Source organism: Protopterus annectens, chromosome 10.part0 (genome assembly GCF_019279795.1).
Source record: "Protopterus annectens isolate FY-2018-M chromosome 10.part0, PAN1.0, whole genome shotgun sequence".
Taxonomy (NCBI): Eukaryota; Metazoa; Chordata; order Ceratodontiformes; family Protopteridae; genus Protopterus; species Protopterus annectens.
In genome coordinates this window covers 1,763,191,410-1,763,213,541 of record NC_056744.1, presented here as the reverse complement: position 1 = coordinate 1,763,213,541, position 22,132 = coordinate 1,763,191,410, and the positions used below count along the sequence as shown (strand labels likewise).

At 40.2% G+C, this 22,132-nt stretch overlaps 1 protein-coding gene across 5 annotated transcripts in view; it reads left to right on the top strand.

Annotated features, from left to right (window-relative positions):
- Positions 1–22,132, top strand: part of LOC122813998 (XIAP-associated factor 1-like) — a 277,349-nt gene that overhangs the window by 213,704 nt on the left and 41,513 nt on the right. For all 5 annotated transcript variants that reach the window (XM_044086581.1, XM_044086579.1, XM_044086578.1 and 2 more), the window contains one exon: positions 9,337–9,535. In XM_044086581.1, coding sequence (XP_043942516.1) covers positions 9,337–9,535 — 199 coding nt within the window. The remainder of the gene's footprint in view (positions 1–9,336; positions 9,536–22,132) is intronic.

Below are 22,132 nucleotides of genomic sequence, written 5' to 3'. Positions count from 1 at the left end.
AGATGTACAGCACAAAGTTAAGGTTCTTTACATTTTGCTAATTTCTATTAAACTTTTTGTGGGCATGGCATGTCATTTATTCCCACCTAGGTACAAAATTTTTAAATCAAATTAACATCTCCAAAATATCCTCAAACTGGAGTGTTGTTGCCTCACAGCAAGGGGTTCACTGGTTTGATCCTTGGCTGGGTGCCTTCTTTGAGAAGTCTACATGTCCTCCTTGTGTTCATGTGGGTTTCCTCCGGGTGCTCTGGTTTCTTTCCACATTCCAAAGACATGCAGGAAGTGAATTGGGCACTCTAAATTAGCCATAGGTGTGAGTGTGTGGTATGGAAGAATTACCACGGCAGGGCTAGCCACATGGCGATGTAAACCTTTGCTCTAGATGATCGTCATTGCTGAAGTGGCACCCTGACCTCATGTGTGAAAACTGGAAAAAGGGGTGTGGATGGATAGATGGACCCTCAACTTGGGTGGGATACATGACCAGATAATAAGAACTGTAATTCAAAATCTGCGTCCATACCTAAAGGAAATTGCTTGATATAAAAGTCTAATTTCACCAAAGAAGACACAAAGGAAAGCAATTTTTTTTTATTCTCTTAAAAGAAGTATTGAGCAGTATGGATACGGAAACTAATTACAGAGGATAATATATGCTGTGAAGAACCTTCATCGTGGGACCACCTAGAGTCTAGTATATGTGGGTTCTTTCACTTAAACTGTCTCCTCAATTCTCTTGAATGTTCCTCCACAAATTAGCAGTAATTAAAAGCTGATGTCATAGATCTATGACAGTTCTTGCACAGGTTCAAGCACCTGCAAAGCACTGATGGTGAAGTTAGAGGCCAGTGCTTTGTAACCTTTTTAAAAGCAGCAGTTGTATGGAAAACCATAAAATACTTTTTTTCCCCAGTGATTCATCTTTCACCACAAATTTAGGTTGAAAGATGAAACTACCCTATATGTGATTGCCCCATCAGTGATCAGAGCTCCTCTGCCAAAAATGAAAAAAATGACTAAGACATCCATAAGCTTTGCCATACCTGTAATAAAGACCTTCACATGTGTCATTTCATTGGATCAAGAGATTGAAGGAAACATTTTAACAGTAAATTAAGGATTCTTAGACAAGGGCTTCACAACTGCACAGAGCCAAATAACAAGAATCCTACAGAGTTATTCAGCACATACCACTCATAGTTAGTGAAATGGAGAGCACAGCAAGTTTGTGAAGCTGCATTATGGGTACTGTTGGCATTAAGCAGCTCAGTGGAGGAGTCACACTGTCAAAGAGTGGTCGACATTAGAGAGTGTGACAAAGGATGTGCACACTAAGCACACAGTGTTATGTCACATTTGGGTGGAAGGGCATGCTAGTGATGACACACACATAAAACAAGGCATTCCAGACAGGACATGATGACCCCCTGAATACACTGGGTGAAGTACAGTGATGCATACTGTATGGGGGACAGCTGGAAAAGGTAACCACCCAGGGAATAAAGTACTGCTGCAGAGTTTCTGCACACACTGCCATGTGTGTCCTGGCCAAATGTAATGTGGAAAAGCTTATTAAGGATAAGGTGTGGTAGGAAATGGAGACCCCTATTATGGATACCAACAACACTGACTTTCACTAATATCAGGTTCGGCAAAGGCTAACCAATGTGATACTGCATGCCTCAAACAAGGCACGGGACATTGCCAAGGGCATGACCTCCAAAGGAGGTAGACCATTAACGCAGAATCTGCTTTCCAAAGTTGAAAGAATACTTGGTGTTTGTATCTGGAGAGGGGGAACATACCCTCATATCTTCTGGTGGCTTGGATGTGAGAATTGGGCTGGTCATGACTGCATGAATGTCTTTAGGGAATGCACTATCTTGGTATTAGCCATTACATTGCCATATTGTACAGTCCCCTAGATGTAAGGCAGGAATTATTCAGCAACAGGCTTCTACATGTGTGTCCTCCAAGTTCCTTCAGCCTGCAATTGCTATGCTATGAACAACAATGCATCAAGTATCCATATGTTATTCACAGATTCTGTCATATTTATTAATTCGGTAACTGTATCTTTGTGAACCAGAAGTGGCTTTAACTAAAGGTTGTTTTTCAGCAGTGGCATTAAGTGAAAAGCTCCATACTTAGCAAGAAGAAATATGGTTATGAAAACAAACAGTGATATATAAAATCTTATTTATATGTATACATTGAAAATCATATGCCTCTTTATATGAAGCACAGTCTGTCAGTGGTTTAATACTGAATATCTTTGTTAAAATAAGATTTACTAAAATTAATAATGTAAGTCATACAAGTACTGTTTAGTAACATTATGTTATTGTTTTGAATGGGATTTTTTGGAAACCAGGTTTACAGAGAAAACATGGGTTTATTTATTTAGTTATTTAAATGTGCTGACCAGCAGAAAACACTGGTCCCTTTGGACTGTTTACAAGTTCAGCCAAGGAGCTTAAAAGAGAAATTACAATAAAGTACATATTACAGTGTGCAATGTGACAAGACAAGTAACAGAATCAGTAGTGGTCACTTACTAGTGGTCACTTACACTGTGAGCAGCTGTTTTGGAATCTGGTCCCTGAAGTTTGTTAATAGATGAACATTACATTGAAGTAAGTTCCTTACACCGAGAGCAGGTTTTCGGAATCAGGGAGAGTAAGTCTTTTGGAATCTGGCCCATAGTACAAATTTAGGCCGAAACAATAAACATTGAGAAGAAGACAATAAAATTGTTATAAGGAAAGTAATTATGCAGAGGTGCCATCACCACTAGGGAGAGAAGAGTATGAGAGAAATCAGTTGTGTCAGTGTACATCATATGTACATCCTGAGGTTTTGTTTAAGGTGGGTGAGTATATCCAAACACAGGTGTACTTTGGCCTCGCTCTCATGATCAAACTATGCCAACCACAGGTAAAGCCTGTGATGCACACACTCAGTCATGGGTTACTGCTTAAGTGACTAATGATTTTAGGGGTGCAAGAAGAGCTAATTAGAGTGCCAGTGTTGGGCAATGATGCTGTTCTAGGAGGCAATTGACAGCTGATGCCAGAGTGGTAACACAAAAAAAGATGGTACATTTGAATGTTTGAAAAATAAAACTGGCCAGATAAAAACTGTCATTTTGAAATATTATAGTATAATCAATACCACTGTCAGGTGTGTGTGTGTGTGTGTTTGTGTGTTTGTGTGTGTGTGTGTGTGTTTGTGTGTGTGTGTGTGTGTGTGTGTGTGTGTGTGTGTGTGTGTGTGTGTGTGTGTGTGTGTTTGTGTGTGTGTGTGTGTGTGTGTGTGTGTGTGTGTGTGTGTGTGTGTGTGTGTGTGTGTGTGTGCGCGTGTGTGTCCCAAAAAAAAAACAGTCAAGTAATTCCACTGACAAGCCAAAGCTGGATCTTGCAGTGAAAGAGCTTTCATCCTGGGAAGTATATGTTAAATGTATTTGGAACACCTTCTACTTTAGGGGTAATTAGTGAATGATTTATTGTGTACAAAAATACAGTTTAGTACATAAAGGCGGCATGCTCTTTATCATGCATTTTCGCCCTGAATAGCCTCTGGACTTATCCAGAGCAACGTAGTAATACCTGTGTTCTGCCTCATTTAAATACTAGAATGTCACATGATAAGGAATCCATTAGTTAATGCTATCTTAAAGACATAGTGTCTTCCACTTAAAAATAACATTGTTTGAGTCAGTAAGTGAATAAAATGTATAAAATATATATAAAATATGTAAAAGTGAATTAAAATACAACCCCAACGTTTTTACAGTTTAAAAAAATACTGTCTGGGTACTATCAACTAATCAGGTTACTTAAAACCCACAATAATTGTAAGCACACATAATGTTACTACTGATAAAATCCATACAACAGTCATTGTTTTCAAGTAAAAAATGGTTTAGAAAATAACACATATATTATTACTGAGTGAAAAAAAAATAAAGAATCCTAGGATATTTACTCCAATGTGCAGATGATATAAAATAGTGTATATAAACCTTATTTTGAAAACTATAAACTCTCCCTGGGTGTTCAAACCTTGGCATTTCTTAGTTAAAACTGGCAAGATTGAGGTGGTGTCACTGATACCTGGAAAAACTGCTGTGTTTAACCTCAACTGCCACTGAAGCTCTCTGTATTCCATCTTAGTCTCCCAACCCACTCCTCGGGGATCATAGAGTACTACTTCCAAAATCCCAAAGTGAAGCTTTTTAAAATTCACACAAAGAACAGAAAGTTTATAAAGTGCATGATTGGTGTTAGCTTTGTTGATGTCATACCAGTGTTCATAAATCCTCTTTTTAAGGGAGGGGTCTTTCGGTTTACCAATGTAAAATGCTGGACATGAATCACATCTGACTATATATGCTAATCCACTAGTACTGTAATTCCCATAAGATGAAACAACATGGTGTCTGTGCAAGTCATTTAAAAGTATTTCATGTTTCTGAATAATAAACTCACATTGCTGACATCTACCACAACGTTGGGTACCTTTGTTGTTGATATCTTCTGCTTGTCCACTGTTGGTCTCAAATAATTTCTTAAAATTAGCTGTTGTCCTATATACAAAATTCATGGATTCCCCTAAGATCCTGAATAATTCTTTGTTACTTCTGAACATTATCCATTTCCTCTTAATAAGCTCTTTCACCTTGTCAGAACCTACACTGTAAAGTAAAATCAAGGCTTGCTCAAGCTGATTACAGTTCCCCTGGTCTTCATGTCCATTAACAGTTGTGGTCAATGTACTATCATCTGTCATGTGTCTCTTGTCCTCCTTCCATAACCTCTCCATTTGTTGTAATGCCTGTGGGAATTCCGAAGTGCACTGTACTGGCGAAATTCCCTGTGTTCCCCCTCTCCATTGTTACCTCGACACTTTATTTACCTCTCACAAGGATAGTTTGGAGCATGAATTTGATAAATTTGAACATATGTTTTTAGAACGAGGTTATCCACCACCTATGGTTAAACAGTTAAGATTAGAAATATACAACAGATGGGGTAATAAATATACACTCCTATTAGGATGTGGATCAGTGACACATGATACCTCTATGCACTAAATTGTATTTTTGTACACAATAAAGGATTTACTTTACATCCGGCTCTGATCCATTTTTTAACTGGAGAAGCCTCACATGATTGCCCAGGAGTGCAGTTTGTTGTTTTTAGCTTTGATTTTGTGCCCCAGGACCTTTTTTCATTTTTTTATAGTTGATGAATGCAGTGACAAAGCTATACCTGTAAGAAACAATTGGTAACTGCAGGGGATGGGTTACTATTAGAGTGGTTAGTACATGCAGTGGAAGGATTACTTTTAAGAACTTTTAATAACTGCAGCAGAAGGGATACTGTTTTACAAGTGCTTAATAACTGCAGCAGAATCATTTTAGGTTTAGGAAAGACTAGTCTCTGCTACAAAAGAGACGTTTCTTTAAGAAAGATTGACAACTTTGGTGGAAGAGTTGTAGGTATTTATTTTTGACTGGGTTAGTACTGCAAGAACTACGGCCTATTTTATAGAAGAGGTTGGGTCTCCGCTGGAAAGACTGCTGGTTTAGGAAACACTAATGACTGCTGTTGAAGGGCATCTATTTCAGGAAAGATTAGTAGCTACAGGGTAACAGCTGTTGGTTTAGGAAGAGTTATTAACTGCAGTGAAAGGACTGTTTAGGAAAGCCTAGTAAATGGAGGGAAAAGACTGAAGCGTTAGGGAAGGTTAGCAAATAGAGAGGAAGAGACGATGGTTTAGGAAAGGTTAGTAAGTAGAGGAGAAAGTCTACCAGTTTAGTAACTAAAGAGGAAGGGCTGCTACTTTAAGAAAGGACAGTCAGTAGAAGAGAGAGGATGCTACTGTAGGAAAGGTTAGAAAGTGTAGGGGAAGCAATGACAGCACAGTGGTGCAGCGGTTGCATCGTCACCTCACAGCAAGAGGTTCTCCAGTTCGATTCTTGGCTGGGGTCTTTCTGTGCAGAGACTGTATGTCCTCCCTGTGTCTGTGTGGGTTTCCTCCGGGTGCTCCGGTTTCCTCCCATGTTACAAAGACATGCGCCTGGAGCGTTTCTCCCTAGGCCTCCACTGAAAATTGGCTTTGTTCCAAGTCGGACTTTCCTGGTAAACAAAATGTTAAATAAATAGCTGGTTTAGGAAAGGAAATGATAGTAGGAAAGGATGGACACCAGTACAACCATTTGTGCTGTAGATGTGTGTGTGTTTGTGTGTGTGTGTGTGTGTGTGTGTGTGTGTGTGTGTGTGTGTATGTATGTGTACACCAACAAGTGTGCTTATGATGGGGGAAGAAGGAGGAGGACTGGATAATTTGAAGGGAGATTTTTTGGAGGAAAGTTAAGTGTTAAAATAAGAGCAATGTGTTATGCATGTGACACTAGTGCTGAAAAAGAAGAGCTTCTCTTATACTAAGAAGACATGTATATTTTAGTTCAGGAGTCACATCTAGTGGATGACAGTACCAAAGAGACATTACACTGATCTTTACAGTCACTGATGGTGAGTAACTGATGCTGTTTTGAGATAAAGGGAGTCTAATGATTCTGTGGGGTACAACTTCAAGAGATATTACCTGTGGGAGGGTAATATTCCACTTCAAAAGGACAATGTAGTTCTAAGGCAAAGAGCTATGACAGTGAGAAGACAGTTACTGTTGTAGGGAGTGGTAATTCCAGACAGAAGAAATGGCCACTGGTTCCACTGTTGTGGTGTGGTATAACTGAATGGACAAGTAGTATTTGAAGAATGAGATACAAGGATGTCTCTATTAACAGAAGGACTTGCCGCTGTATGGATGAAAGAAGCAAGTGCTGTAATAGGGAATACTTGCTGCTATGAATGAGTTCCTGATGAAAGCAGGACAGCATTTATTGCTGTCAGTGTGTTTCCTGTCTCTTCAGAGCTCAGTATTTGTGTGAGTGTTGTGCAGGCCAACTATGTAACAGTTCACATACCATCTGACATATGTGATTTCGACACAATCTCAGACTCAGGCATTACCAATAAACTTAGCAAACTGAATGTAAACCCCTTTGTTGTAAGATGGTTTGCTAACTGGCTAACAAACCGGACACAAACTGCCAAAGTGTGTGACTCTACACCAACCAGCAGATTTGTTACCAGCAGGGTGCCACAGCAGTCAGTGCTGGGCCCCCTACTGTTTGGTATACACTTCTCATAAGTTCAGGTGAAAACTAAGGGGTTGTGGCTGACCAAGTTTACAGATGACTGTAAATTGGGTGCAATTATTGAATCCTCAAATTATGTCAGTATACTCTAGGGGGGCCTTATGCAGACCAACGACTGGTGTCTTAGTCACAGTCTCAAACTGAATGCAAAGAAATGCATCATCATTCCCTTCGGTGCAAACAATGTGCCTTCACTATCAAATCAACAACAATATCCTAAGTACGCACAAAGTGGTAAGGAACTTGGGTTCAGAAGTTGACCGCGACCTTAACTTCAACCATCATGTGTTTACTGCAGTAAGGAAGACTTTCTACGTAGCAAACTTGATTAGTAAAGGCTTCACCTCGAGAGCAAAAGAGGTTATAACCCCTCTATACTCTGCACTATTCTGGCCCATAATTGAGTAGGACGCCCTGTTTGGCATGTACCATACAAAGCACCTGCAGAAATTGGTGAGACCTCAGAGGTTTCTATTAAAGAAGACCAAGGGACTCCAGCACGTGCCATAAACAGACCGACTAAAGTCCCTGTCACTTTACCCTGCATCATATAGACTTCTTAGGGGTGACTTATGCCTGGTTTACAGAGCAATCTCAGACCCAAACCTAATGAACTTGCTGCATATCTATAAATCAAATGGGACTAGGGCTACCCACTCCAGGGACCTAAATATGGCCTGTGACTTAAGTAGGACATGCTGGAGGGACAGATTTATCTCCTAGTGACTGCCACATCTTTGGAGTAGGTTACCTATTCATGTGAAACAAAGCACCTCTATGACACTGCTGAAAAGGAACCTGGATGAATGGATGGGGCATAGTAAATTCTTACCGGGAATAGTGCCAACAACCCTCCTCGACATAGGCAGTCATTACTAAATGCAGTCTTGTGAAGTAGCTAACATTTTTATGATATTACATTTGGATGAAATGGCTTGGCTTGAAATGACCTCCTATAATCCTATGAACTTCCACTTTGTTTGCTAAAGTGTTGCATTATGGGGACCAGCTCATATGTATATGTTCTCAGGCTAGCACATTCCTGGTAACTATTAGCTGTGTTCTGTAATCCCAAAACAGCATATTCCAACTAAACAGATGCTTTGTCTTAGATTATGCACACTAACACATTCGCAGTAAATAGCTGCTTTGTCCTAGATTGCACACATTCGCAGTAAATAGCTGCTTTGTCCTAGATTGCACACATTTGCAGTAAATAGATGCTTTGTCCTAGATTGCACACATTCGCAGTAAATAGATGCTTTGTCCTAGATTGTACACACCAGCTCAGTCTCAGTAAATGGGTATCTTACATTCAAAAGCTATCACATCCTGTTTAACATAGACCTGCTTTGTAGGTTAGTAAATTGTGACATTTCCAGTAACTGGACTTCCATGTTGCCACATTTCCAGTAACAATATACAACCCTTTATATTCCCTTACCAGAACACTGTTCTTGTCAGGAGTAAAATGTAGGAAGGCAGGGCAACACTGGTGGGAATGACTTCTGTATGATTCTCCACTTCCCAACCACCCATGCACCAGAGATTCCCTTGGGAAGCATACATTCCATGTGGAAATAAGATCAAATTTCATGATGCCACATACGTTTGGCTTGCTGGACTGAAAGTCAAGGCAAGAAGTACAAAAGGAAGGAAACAGTAATCCTCACACATCTGGAGAGAAGTGGGATAATGTAAAAGTAATAAGACAATTTGAAGATATATGTTTCTGTGTCAGGGAAACCTTTAATTTAATAACACCTAATGGGGTACCATCTTGCAGAAGATAGGAGCAAATCAAATTAGTGGTACTGCTTACAATGGATATTTCCAGAGCTGCAAATAGAACTTTTTTTTTACCTGTGGTGACCTCGTATAGAAAACATGAAGTAAAGCGTAGGAAGATTGGGAGGATGTGCCCTTCCTCACTGTGAAATGTAATGAATTTGCATTATTTTAGCATGACTGTCAATTTGCTGGGTTGGAAAGGAGTAATGTTTGATGGAAGTGTTTTTATGGATAATTGTATAAACCTGGGATAGCATTAAAAAAGAGAGGATTCAACAGAAAAATAACATGGCATCTTTGGTGTCCAAATGCAGGCTGAGGAGTGTATGCTGCAGACCATTCCATGTGAATTCTGCAAGATGGAAGTTGAGCTGCGGAACTTTCCAGAACATCAGAATTACTGTGGAAGCAGGACAGACCTCTGTCCTTTGTGCCAGAAAAGGATCACTTATTTTGACATGGAGCAGCACTGTGAGACTTGCACTGGACCCGACACTACGCCTCACCCAAGTGGTACCTCATCATTTTAATCTGTAGTTGTGAAGCATGATTTTTATAGCAAGGAAATATTAATGCAATATTCAAACAACAAATGTAATATTCAAACAACAAATGCAACATGATTAAAAAAAGTAATGAGACATTTTGTATAATTTAATTTTAGAGTCTAAAATTTATTACACAGCATTAAGTGAATATTTGTCAGTTACCTTCCAAGATATATCTGTAATTAAATAAACAACAGTCTGTTTCCAGATAATGTCACAGATGGTTTAGGCTAGTAATGACTACAAAGTCAAACTGCTTGCATCATTAACAACTGTATTATACACTTTTGTTACAAATCCCCAATTCCCAGAGCTGACAAGACAACAACTCCAACGCTTGGCCAGCATTAGGCCAGTTGGACCAGTTGGACCCAAAAGGGCCCTACTCCCCCTGAGGGGCCCTTATACTAAGTTATAACAGGGTCATCATGCCTTACGTGGCCCAGAGATTTGCCTAAGAGACATTATATGAAAGTGCAGGGCATTTTCTTACCATAGTTCTGTTGCAATAGTACTTACAAGTCCAGTATTATTTGATACCAAATTATTAGTAACTACAGCTTAATGCCTCTTGTATGGCTCACAGTGTTAGCTACTTGCACTCATAGCCAGCCTTAGGCATAGGCCAACTAGGCATCCACCTAAGGCACCACTCTAGCAGGGGTGCTTTTCCAGTATTTATTTTTTTGCAGTAAAGAAATTAGTTTAGAATATGAATGAATGCAGGAAAACTAAAGAGTAAGACAAACTGTGAGAAAAAGGAAGAAAAAAGTCATCTGGATGGTGTAGGCAGACCAGGATGCAGGCGCTGAGTGGTGTGGGGGGTGCTGTGGAGCCCTTTTTCCTAGAGTGCCAGTTGACCAAAGACCAGCCCTGCTTGCACTACCACAGTAGTTAGTTGTCATTGCTGAGTGCTTAACAGGGTTTTCAACCAAAACCTGGTCAGATTAACCATCTGGTTTTGTGTACCGCTGCAGTTACTGTATCAGAAGGTAAGATCAGGTTTATTTCAAAGACTGATAGAGAGATACTGTTTTCTTTTGCTTCCCTTTGTTGAAATAGGGTTTATGAATAAGTTATTAATGAATAAAGTTATAAGAAATAATTAAAGAATATTCATTTTCAGACAACATGAAAAAAATGATAGAAAGCATAAAAAATGTAGACACTTTGTCAGGTAAGTTTTAATCGCTAGGACTTGTGACAACTTGTTAACAGTTCAAGAGTACGGCAAATAAATGCTTGTCACAGTCACACATAGGAGTAAAATAATCTCAGAGAACTAAAACATAAAGTGTTATATTCTAGGTGGAGGGATGCAGAGGTGTGTAGACCACGGATTCACTTTTCTGAATTTGTTAAAACTGCAATGGAATGGAAAACAACCAAAGAAACAAACTTTAATGAATATCCGTGAAAAAGTGGAAATGTTAGAGCAAGCATGCAGATAATTAGAAGTCAGGATAGTGTGTAGCATGAACGATCAGTCATAAGTAGACGTGATACAATAATTCAGTCAGTAAACTAGATAAAACGAGTACCTATACACTGTCATGACCTCATATAGTATGTTTCTTTGGAGATAATAATATAAAAGAACAAAGTTTTTGAGTCAGTAAAATTGCTGGACATGGGATGTGAAGAAGAGTGGGGGTACAGCCATCTGGTGACACACCATGCAAACACAGGACCTCAGTGGCCCATGAAACAGGCCTCTTACAATGTGCCTGAGTGAGTTAAGCAGATCCTGATATAGGAGATGTAGGAGATGTTATATAGGATGGTAATCCAGGAGTCCAGCAGGTTACTGCTGTTGTAACATGTCTTATGGGAAAACAAAAGCTAATAAATAAATGTAGTATTATTTAAGTATACAGTAACAGCATACAGTCCTGATATCAAATCTGAAATAGTCTTATGTTCAAGAAGCTGACAAGCGGAGGGAGAGGAAGAGTGTTAGATGGAGAGCTGGACGAGGAACCCCACCAAAATGGTCCAAACTGGCGGCTACGATTGCTAAAGCTAGCCCTGCTCCTGCATAAATTAGTAAGAATAAGATTAGCCATGTGAAAACAACACTATTAACAGGGAAAACAGTTATCCTAATTATGTAAGCCAAGACTCTTTATTTTTGTGTTCTGAGTTGAACATCATGCTGGTGGGAGGGGGTGAAAATATGAAATTCTGTAAAGCATAGCTGTGATCATTAGAACAGCAGAGCTCTAACTTTGAATCAGGGGAAAATATACCGAGTCTGAAAGTGGGGTGTCTGAGTACTCCCAGTATATAAGAAACACATTATGGTGGGCACGACATTCTCGCTAAGTGATGCAAGAATGGGCTTAGCCCCCTGAAGAAACATTTGATATGTGTAGTACACTGAGGCTGTCTTCATTGTTTTTCTGTTTGAATCATAATTTATTTTTTCAAAGCACGAGGACACGCACAACTGTCTCACATGTTTTAAGGGGAGCCCACCAGTGGGGTGGCATAAGGGCTATTTAAATTTTTTAGAAGTATTTGTAGAATTCATGCATTTTGCTTTTTGTCTCATGTTTCCAGTTGTTTGTACACCCACATAATTACTCAGTCTAGGGACCACAGTTCATGTTGTTCACACTAAAACACGCTTCTAACTTTTTAATTTCTCCAAGTCTTTTGGGATTCCAAAACCATGATGGGAATGGACCCCATTCCTAAGTCAAAGTACAATTAAAGTTCATGAAGAAATTAGTATTGTGTTAGTCTTTGATGTCAGCCAGAAGTGCTCTTTGCAGCACCCAGAATGTGCCCAGTAGTGACTCCTGCAATTCGTATGGGGTTACATGTATTGGTAATCTATCGAAGTACGATTGTAGATTCTTTTGTATAAGACCCGTTGCTCCTACTACTATCGGAACTATCTGGGTATCTTTCTTCCACATTGCTCTCGATTCTGCCTGCAAATCCTGATATTTTATGACTTTGTGTCTCACTGCATGCAAGACATTGTAGTCAGTGGGTGTAGCGATTTCAGTGATCAATGCTACTTTTATCTTCTTTTCATGGACCACTTTGTCTGGTTTTCTCACATCTGTAGTTTGAACTGTTGGTAATGAGTGATCCCATGGGATGCAAACTTCATCATTTTCTATGATGCTGTGTGGCTCATGTTTCCAGTGTTTTCGGCTACTTCAGTACCACAATGTTTACACAATCCCCAGTGCAATAGTCTTGCCACATTGTTGTGCCTTCTTCTGCCACTAGTATGTCACAACCAGCAATGAGGTGTATGACTGTTTCCAATTCTGTTTTACAAAGCCTACATTTGTCTGTTTCTCCCACATGTTCAGTGGACTTTGTAAACCAATATGTGCCCATCCCACTGTCTTGGGCCACCAATATTAACCTTTCATCTTTTTTTTTTAATTTGCCTCTCCTTAACCATTCCTGCGTTCAATCCTGATTATCATGAGGTTCTTCCAGAAGTTTTCTGTACTTGCAACTATATTTATATTTATGTATTTTCTGCATTTCTTACCTTCTAACTGATCCTTCACCTTAGATTCTTTCTTTTGTTTTTGGCACATTCAGTTGCTGCCTGATTTTTATATACTTCTGGTTTGATTTCCATTCCTGCCTGACACTGATATGCTTCTGCTAGACTAAGCAGGGAAGTCATCTTAGATTTATTCTCTTCATGTTTCAAAACTTTCAGTACCTTTGAGTCCTGTAAGGTCAACAGATACACGTGCAGTCCCACAACTGCAGATCTATACATGTAATCAGTTTCAAGGAGACCCATACCTCCTTCAGAAAGGGGAATGTATAATCTTTGTATCCACTGATTTTTATAAATTATTTGGTGCGCATGAAGCATCCTCCTTGTTTTCCTATCTAATCTATCCAACACGTTTTGGGGCCAGTCAATCACTCCAAAACTGTAAGTTAGGACAGGAAGAGCAAATTGGTTTATAGCTTGAATTTTGTTCCTAGATGTCAGCGCTGTTTTCAGGATTAATTTAACTCTTCCAAAATATTCCTTACTAAGTTTTGTTCACATTTGTTTATGTTTTATTGTTGATCCTTCATCAGTTCCCATATATTTATATACTCCCTCTTGCTCAAGTTCTTTTATGTCACATTCTTTTCCCAAACTGATGTTTTCTTGATGCTGCGGTTTTCCTTCTTTACAGGTTGCTTTTGCACACTTATCAAGACCAAATGACATTCTTTTATCATCTGAAAAAGTTTTGATTACTTGCAGTTGTGCTTTCAGTTCCTCATCTGTTGAGTTATACAGTTTTAAATCACCGGCAAAGAGAAGATGAGAAATCTTTACACTTTGTTTTCTAGGAGCCGAATTATAGCCATGGCCTAATCTGTTAAGTAGACAGCTTAATGGGTTAAGGGCAAGACAGAATATCAGAGATGAAGGGAGTCACCCTGGAATATTCCCATTTGGATTTTTAATCCCTGGAATAGTAATTTGTCCTTTATCATGGCTTAACTGCAAAGTGGTCTGCCACTGTTTCATTGTCAATGTAATGTAGTTGATCAGTGTAGGATATATCCTATACATTTTTAAGCACTCTTTTATCCATGAATGTGGGATGCTATCAAATACTTTTTTGTAGTCAGTCCATGCCATACTTAGATTCTTCCCCTTTTTACAGTTCTCCATTATGACTTTATTTAGCAACTGATGATCCTTTGTTCCGTATGACTTTCTTTTATTGTCCTTTTGTTCTTTTGCCATGATTGAGTTTTCTTCTAAATGACTATAAACTCTGTTAGCATTAATTCTGGTCTATTGTTTATACATCGTCAGAAGGCAAGTTATTGGTCTATAGTTTTTAGGGTAGCTTGCAGGTTCACTCTTAAGTAGGAGCATTTTTTTTCCTGTTGTTAGCCAGGTTGGTGTCTGTTCAGGGTGCGCATATAAATACTTTGTGCAAAGCTGTCAATACTTTTAACCAGAAGTTAGGTACTGCATCTGGGCCTAAAGTTTTCCAGTTTAGAGGCTTTTCTTAACTTTGTTTCAATCTCTCTGGCTTTTACTTCATCCCATTTCATATCCTCTACCTTTAAACTTCTTATTCTTTCTTTTACTTCTTCTGTCCATTTAGCAGCTTTGTTATGTTCCACAGGATCTTCATAAATACTTCTCCAAAATGTAACTATTTCTTCTTTTTTGGGTGGTCTTTCAATTCCTTTTACCTTGTTTCCCAGTTCTCTATAAAACTTTTTGGGATCATCAGTAAATTGCTTATTTTGTACTTTTCCTTTATATTTATCTGTGTGTCTTCTAAGATTTTCTGCCTGTGCTGATATTTTTAGTTTATTATTTGCGATAGTGCATGATAGATCCTGATCCATTATAATGTTGTACATTGCTTTTACCACGTCTATCTTTCTGAGTATTTTTGTTGATCTGTTCCCTCTTCTATACTCCTCTAACAGTGGCACTTGTCTTAGTTGCTTTATAGTTTTCTCTATTCATTTCCATGATGGTATTTGATTTCTCTCCTTCCTTTCCCTCACTACCCTGTGTTCTGTGGTAGAATTGTATCTATTAATTTAGCTGCAACAGTAATATAGGTTCATAGGTAGGTACTAGGCTATTGGCCCTAGGGCCTATACAAGCCTAGCCAAAAAGGTACCCTGGCTTTCGCCACCCAAGAAAATTATTTTCCTGTGCCCCTGTCGAGCAGAGTCACAGAGGTGATCCCCGGGGTGAATTTCCTATTTCCCATCCAATCAAGATTTTTCTTGAAGAGTGCTAATGAGGAGCTTTGTTTGATATAGATAGGTAGTTTGTTTCAGAGTATGGGAAGTCTCTGGGACAGGAATTTATCTCTCCGGCATGTTCTGTTCCTATATCCTGTTTAATTCTGTTATATCACATGGATCTCTATGGACAGTTCTAATTACTGTGTTCATTTTTTTATGAAACGTCTGGGTTTTTGGGTTTATTGACCTTCAGTCTATCTCTTTCATTGATCTTAATATATCTGTCTTTCTCTATTAAATCAAGCAACTCTTCTCTTAGCAAATTTTCTTCTAAGATGAGGGCGCATTTTTTTCGTTTTCCATTTTCTGTGGGCATTCTATAGAAAGATCTAGAGCTTCTTCCTGTGGCACATTCTCTTCATTTTCATCCTGTGCCATCCATTGCTCTGTCATATGGAGACTCACTGGCCTATCACTCCTCAACACTGAATCACAGTTTCCTGATGTTCATCGTGTTTCACTGTTGCAGTCATTACTCTTGGATTATCCTGCTGGCAGGCTACCCGCAGTCGGCCTGAATTCCAAAGTCTTGGTCCAGCATCGGTTGCTGTCACCTCTTCCCTGACGTCAGTGTGCCAGGGGTATAAAAGATGCAGCCGACACCATTTTCTTCAGTCTTTCTTGCTGCGTGGTGCCCGAAGCAAAAACAGTTTGCAAGTGCCGGTCGGCCGACTCCTGAGATTTTCAAAATCGAATTTCAGATCAGAAGTCTTCATTAAAGCTAAGTACCCCGTTGGGGAAACTTTTTTCTTGCTCCAGACTGATGTCAGAAAAAGTTAACAATTGTATTTCTTATGGGAAGCAAATACCTCATAAGGATTTACATTCTTACTGTATTCCTGTCTAGGCCCTGATCACGACGTTGCTAGCTGTCGGTTTTGTGCTAGATTTAAACAACGCACTATTAAGCGTCAGTACAATTTTGCCTTTCATTACTTTGGCCGAAGGTTTAATTATATAATGCCGTTGGAACAGCCGACTGGAGTTTATAAAAAGTGCAAGGAAAAGGACAGGCATCCGAGGTCCAAAACCAACGATGATGCCGCCGCTAGGCCAGTCACCGGTTCACTGGTTCTCAGTGAGGCGCTTTTGCAGCCCCTGACGCCCGCTACCTCAGAGCCACAGGCCGCTTCCGACTCCCACGTGGAGCTGACTAGGCCTCTGGATACTCAAGGTATTGGACTCTCGGAAAATATTCCCTCAGATGGGACCAGAGCCGCTGAGCAGGCATCGGCTTCTGAGGGTGTTTTCAGACCTACACAATTATATGTCAAGCCAACATCAGCTTCAAAGGCAAAGACTAAAACAGCTCTAAAGACAAAGAAACAAGTACAGCATTCTCCTGGACAGACTTCCATGCCTAAGAAACAGATGCTTAAGATGGCCGAAGACCTAATTACTTTGATCAGGGGTTCCCATCCCCCTCCTGATAAGAGGCCTAGGCAAGAGACAGAATATGACTCTTCTTATCAGGTTTCAATTTCCTCTGATTCCTCTTCTGAACAGGGATACTCTTTTCCTCCCTATGAGGATTCTGATGCTGAAGAATCTATTCCTTCAGCCTCTCCTCCTGAGGATTATTCTTTTGGAGAAACCCTGCATACCATGAGGGAGCATTTTCACTGGGAGAGCCAAGATTACTCAGAATCTAAGAAATGGCTCAGAGACTTTCTTTTACTACCTCAGCACAGACCTCTTGCTATTCCACCTGTTCTAGACATTGTAGATGATGTATTTTCAGAGTCCGGCCTGTCTCCTGACTCTTTACCCCCTGCACCTGCAAAGCCAGACAGATACTACAGGGTTCCAGGCTCTCATAAATTTCGATATAAGAACCCTGCTGCTGACCCAGAAACTATTTCTCAGGGTCCCAAAGGGGTCAAGGCTTCCTCTGCAAAAAACCCTGTCCCCTCTGATAGGGATTCCAGGGCAATGGACAGATGGGGGAAAAAAGTTTACACTTCTGCTACCTTGGCTGTAAGGGCTTTAAATTGTCAGTTTCATAAGCTTAAATATCAGCAATACTTAATGTCTCTGCTTCAACAGAAAACATTGACAAATTCTGAATGTTCTGATAACAAGGAAATGCAGGATTTATTGCATGCAGCTGAACAAGTGGGAAAGCATATTTTACAGTGTGGTTTTGATTCACTGGAGGCCTCTTGCAGGGCCGCTGTTACGGGTTCGGTCATTAGAAGGCATGCTTGGCTAAAGGAACAGAATCTACCTGATCATGTTAAAGCAAAATTATTGGATGTTCCATTACAGCATGATACTTTGTTTGGTGTTAAGGCAAAAGAAGTGTTGAAGAAAATGGAGGATAAAGCGAAATCCATGCAGACAGTTAAGGATTTCTTACAGGTACAGCCACCCAGATTTAGCAGGAACTGGCCTACAAAGAATTGGTCCTTTCCAGTGTCAGATAGGCCACAAAGAGACAGATACAGACACCCCAGAGGCAGATCTCAACCCGAAGGCTCATACAGGCCTAAGCAATGGGGTGCTTCTACCTCCAAAAGCGGAGAAGACAAATCACAACCTTACAGAAAACAGTCCCAATGACTTTCCTCTGCCAGAACCAAGCACTTATCTTTTGGCAGCCCCCTTAGGGGGAAAACTAGCACTTTTTTCACCAAATTGGCACACGATTACCCAGGACAAATGGGTCTTGAACATAGTGTCTCAGGGCTACAGGTACCACTTTCACACCCTTTCAAGGGCAAAAGGTATGCCAGACATGCCACACAATCAATGGGCAGAGGCACAAAAGCAGGTTTCATCCCTCATGGACATGACGGCCATCAACGGGTACCACAACAAGAGCAGGGACAAGGATTTTACTCGAGACTTTTCTTGGTGCCCAGAAAGGACAAAGCCTGGAGACCAATACTGGACCTGTCTATTCTAAACACATTTCTGGACGTTCCAAAATTCAAAATGTTGACTTTGCAGCAGCTACTGCCCATGCTGGGCAAGAAGGCTTGGCTCGTAACTTTGGACCTAAAAGAGGCATACCTGCATGTCCCAGTCAGACAATCTTGCAGAAGATACCTCAGATTCATAGCTGGCTCAATGCATTACCAATTCCCTGCACTGCCCTTTGGTTTATCTACTGCACCCAGGGTCTTCACAAAGTGTCTGGCACCAGTAATTGCATTTTGCAGACAAAGAGGAATTCAGATATATCCTTACTTGTACGACTGCCTTATTCAAGCACAGAACAGACATTCTACTAAAGCATCTGGCGTTTATAAAAAGATTACTAATTTGCCTAGGGTACACAGTAAACGAAAATAAATCAAAACTAGTACCCTCTCAAGAGATAATATTCCTGGGTGCAAGCTTAAATACAATTGCCCAGATGGCTTATCTCACGCCAGACAAACAAAGGCAACTGACTTCTTACTTCAAATTGTTGGCAAAAACAACCCAGTTATCTGCAAGAAAATTTCTGCAGGCTTTGGGCTTCATGGCATCCTGCATTCTGCTAATTCCATATGCTAGACTGCATATGAGGAAACTTCAATGGTATCTAAAAAGTGTTTGGACTCATTGCCACAGCCTGGAAACATTAATTACCCTCATTCCCTGCCTGCAACAGGAGTTTCGATGGTGGGCACAGGCCTGTCACCACAACAAGGGACAGCCATTCACTTTACCCACAGCCAGGCAGACACTAACAACGGATGCATCAGATTATGCCTGGGGGGCCCACATGGCAGGAAAATGTATTCAGGGCACATGGCCCGGAAGCCAGATGCATCTTTATATCAATCAAAAAGAGATGCTAGCTGTTCACAGTGCCCTGACAGCCTTCAAGGATCTACTTCATCCAGGACAGCTACTGATAAAGACGGACAATGCTACAGTCATGTGGTACATAAACAAGCAGGGAGGCACACATTCCTACCCCCTCTGCAGACAAGCCATGACTTTGTGGGACACAGCATTGACTTATCAAGTTCACCTGCAAGCACAATTCCTGCCAGGAAAAATAAATACTCTGGCAGACGAACTAAGCAGAAACCTCATGGATTCACACGAGTGGAAACTGGACCCACAAGTCTTCAGCATGATAACAAGGAAATGGGGATGCCCAGACATAGATCTATTTGCCTCCCCTCACAACTGCCAACTACAGAGATTCTACACAAGGATTTATCACAAGCAAGCATGGAAAGTGGATGCTCTATCCTTCAGCTGGAAAAACCTAACAGTATATGCCTTTCCTCCACTGCCTCTCCTCCCCAAGGTACTCCTAAAGTTCAGACAAGAGAAGCCAAAAATGATACTGATTGCCCCAGACTGGCCATGCCAGCACTGGTACCCAATCCTAAAGAATTTGTCTCAAAGTCCAGCCTGGACATTGCCCCAAACTTCTCACTTACTGACCCAACAAAACAATCAGATCCTCCACAGCCAACTCAAGACCTTAAATCTGGCAGCATGGCGGATAATGTAGTCATTCAGAACACTCCTCTTTCCAAAGCTGTAATGGATGTTATCTTGGAGGCCAGGAGGCCCAGTACCAGAAAATCTTATGCAGAAAAATGGAAGAGATTCTGTGCTTGGAACCAGGCACAATGTATTGACACGTTTGTACCAAATATTCCTCAGATTTTACAATACTTAACTGAGATGCTGGACAAAGGCCTATCCTTTTCATCAATTAAGATTCATGCCTCTGCCATTTCAGCCCATTACAATAGGGAACCACCTGTCTTTTCTCATCCTTTAATAAGGCAGTACCTCAGAGGTGCCAAAAACATAAGACCTCCAAGGAGAGAGCACCAATACCTGCATGGGACCTCACTTATGTCTTGGAAAAACTTACACTGCCTCCTTTTGAGCCAGCCTCAACAGCTGATATAAAATTCTTATCCTGGAAAACAGCTCTGCTCCTAGCAATTACCTCCGCAAAACGAGTCTCGGAGTTACAGGCACTCATGGCTGTGGAACCCTTTATCATTTTCCATCCAGACAGGGTTTCTCTAAGGATGAACCCTACATTTATGCCTAAGGTGGTGTCCAGTGTGGCCCTTAACCAAACCATCCACTTACCTACCTTTTATCCAAACCCACAGAACAAGGGTGAGAGACTTCTGCACTCTTTGGACATACACAGACAGCTACGCTTCTACTTGGACAGAACTAAAGCTTTCAAAAAGACTGAGCAACTTTTAGTGGCATATGCTGCAGGATCACAAGGAAACACTATCTCAAAACAGACTATTTGAAAATGGATAGGCCATTGCATTCGTTTCTGCTGCTCACAGCATAAGATGAACATAGTACAGTTGTGTACCTGCCATAAATGTAGATGTTCGAGTGTATTCACTGTTGCAGTCCGGGTTACTCTCCCACCATCCCTCTTTCATTTGCTGGATCTTATCTTTACTTCTCTGTTCTATACAACCTATGTGGTGTATTTGCTTGTAGATGAAGGAAATGTTTACTTTGGTGCATGCATGTTTATTGGCATAATCTATTTAGCCTACCCTTTTGGGGGCACCTGACATCTGGGGCAAGAAAAACAGAAGAAAATGGCGTCGGCTGCATCTTTTATACCCCTGGCGCACTGACATCAGGGAAGAGGCTACAGCAACCGACGCCAGACCAAGACTTTGGAATTCAGGCCGACTGCGGGTAGCCTGCCAGCAGGATAACCCAAGAGTAATGACTGCAACAGTGAATACAGTCGAACATCTACATTTATGGTAGGTACACAACTGTACTTTCTTTCCCTAGCTGTCCAGCTTCAAGTGAATGTTTATACTGGTTTCCTGTGGAAGGCTCCAAAATATTTTCATATGGCAGCTAACCGGTTTCTTCCTGTTCTACTGGTTTCTCTTTAATTTGGATGTCTATTGCTCTATCCTTCTGTGGTGCTTTCTGAGTTATATTTTCTACACTGAATCCTTCACTTTGCAGGTACTCCATAACCTCAGTTTCTATTTCTTTAACTTCTCCATTACTAATCTCCTTTTCTTCTTTTCCTCTTTGTCTTCTTATTTTTTGTATTGTAAAGTTTTCCCTGTCTGGATTCCTTTACCTGCATTTCTCTTCAAATATCTTTGCTGCTATTTTTGTATTGATTAGTTTTGCTTTCTCCTTTTTATAAATGTTATACCATATTAAATCTCTTTTTTTTTCCCATGTCCATATTTCTTCTTCAGATGTCTCCTGATCTTCCTGTTTCTCCTTACTTGGGGGCTCATTCCATCATGCTGTGATGTAACCTGTGTTAGACCTTCTAAATAAAACCCTTCACTTCACAGGCACTCCATAACTTCAGCTTCTATGTTTTTAACTTCTACTTTACTAATCTTCTTTTCTACATTCCCTGTTTGCAATATTATTTTCTTTATTGTGAAATTTTCCATATCTGGATGCCTTTGCCTATATTTCTCATTGAATATCTTTGGGGCTGCCTTTTTTGTATTGATTAATTTGGCCTTCGACTTTGCATAAATAATATCAAATCACTCTTTCTTTCCCATGTCCATATTTCTTTTTTATACTTTTCAAAAATCTCTAGGTTTTGTTGTTTATATTTTCACACTTCCTCAGATGCTTCTTTTTCCAAACAGATCATTGTTTCTTGGCCTATATAATGTTTTTCACAAATTTGTTGTATTAATGAACACAAATTTTTATTTGAGGCTTCTGACAGTTTTTCTTATGGAAGCATTTTTCTTTCCTCTAATTTATATCTTGATCTTTTTGTATATCTTGTATGTGGAAATTCTGAGCTTTTTGCATAATAGTAGCAATACATAATTTCTTTTGT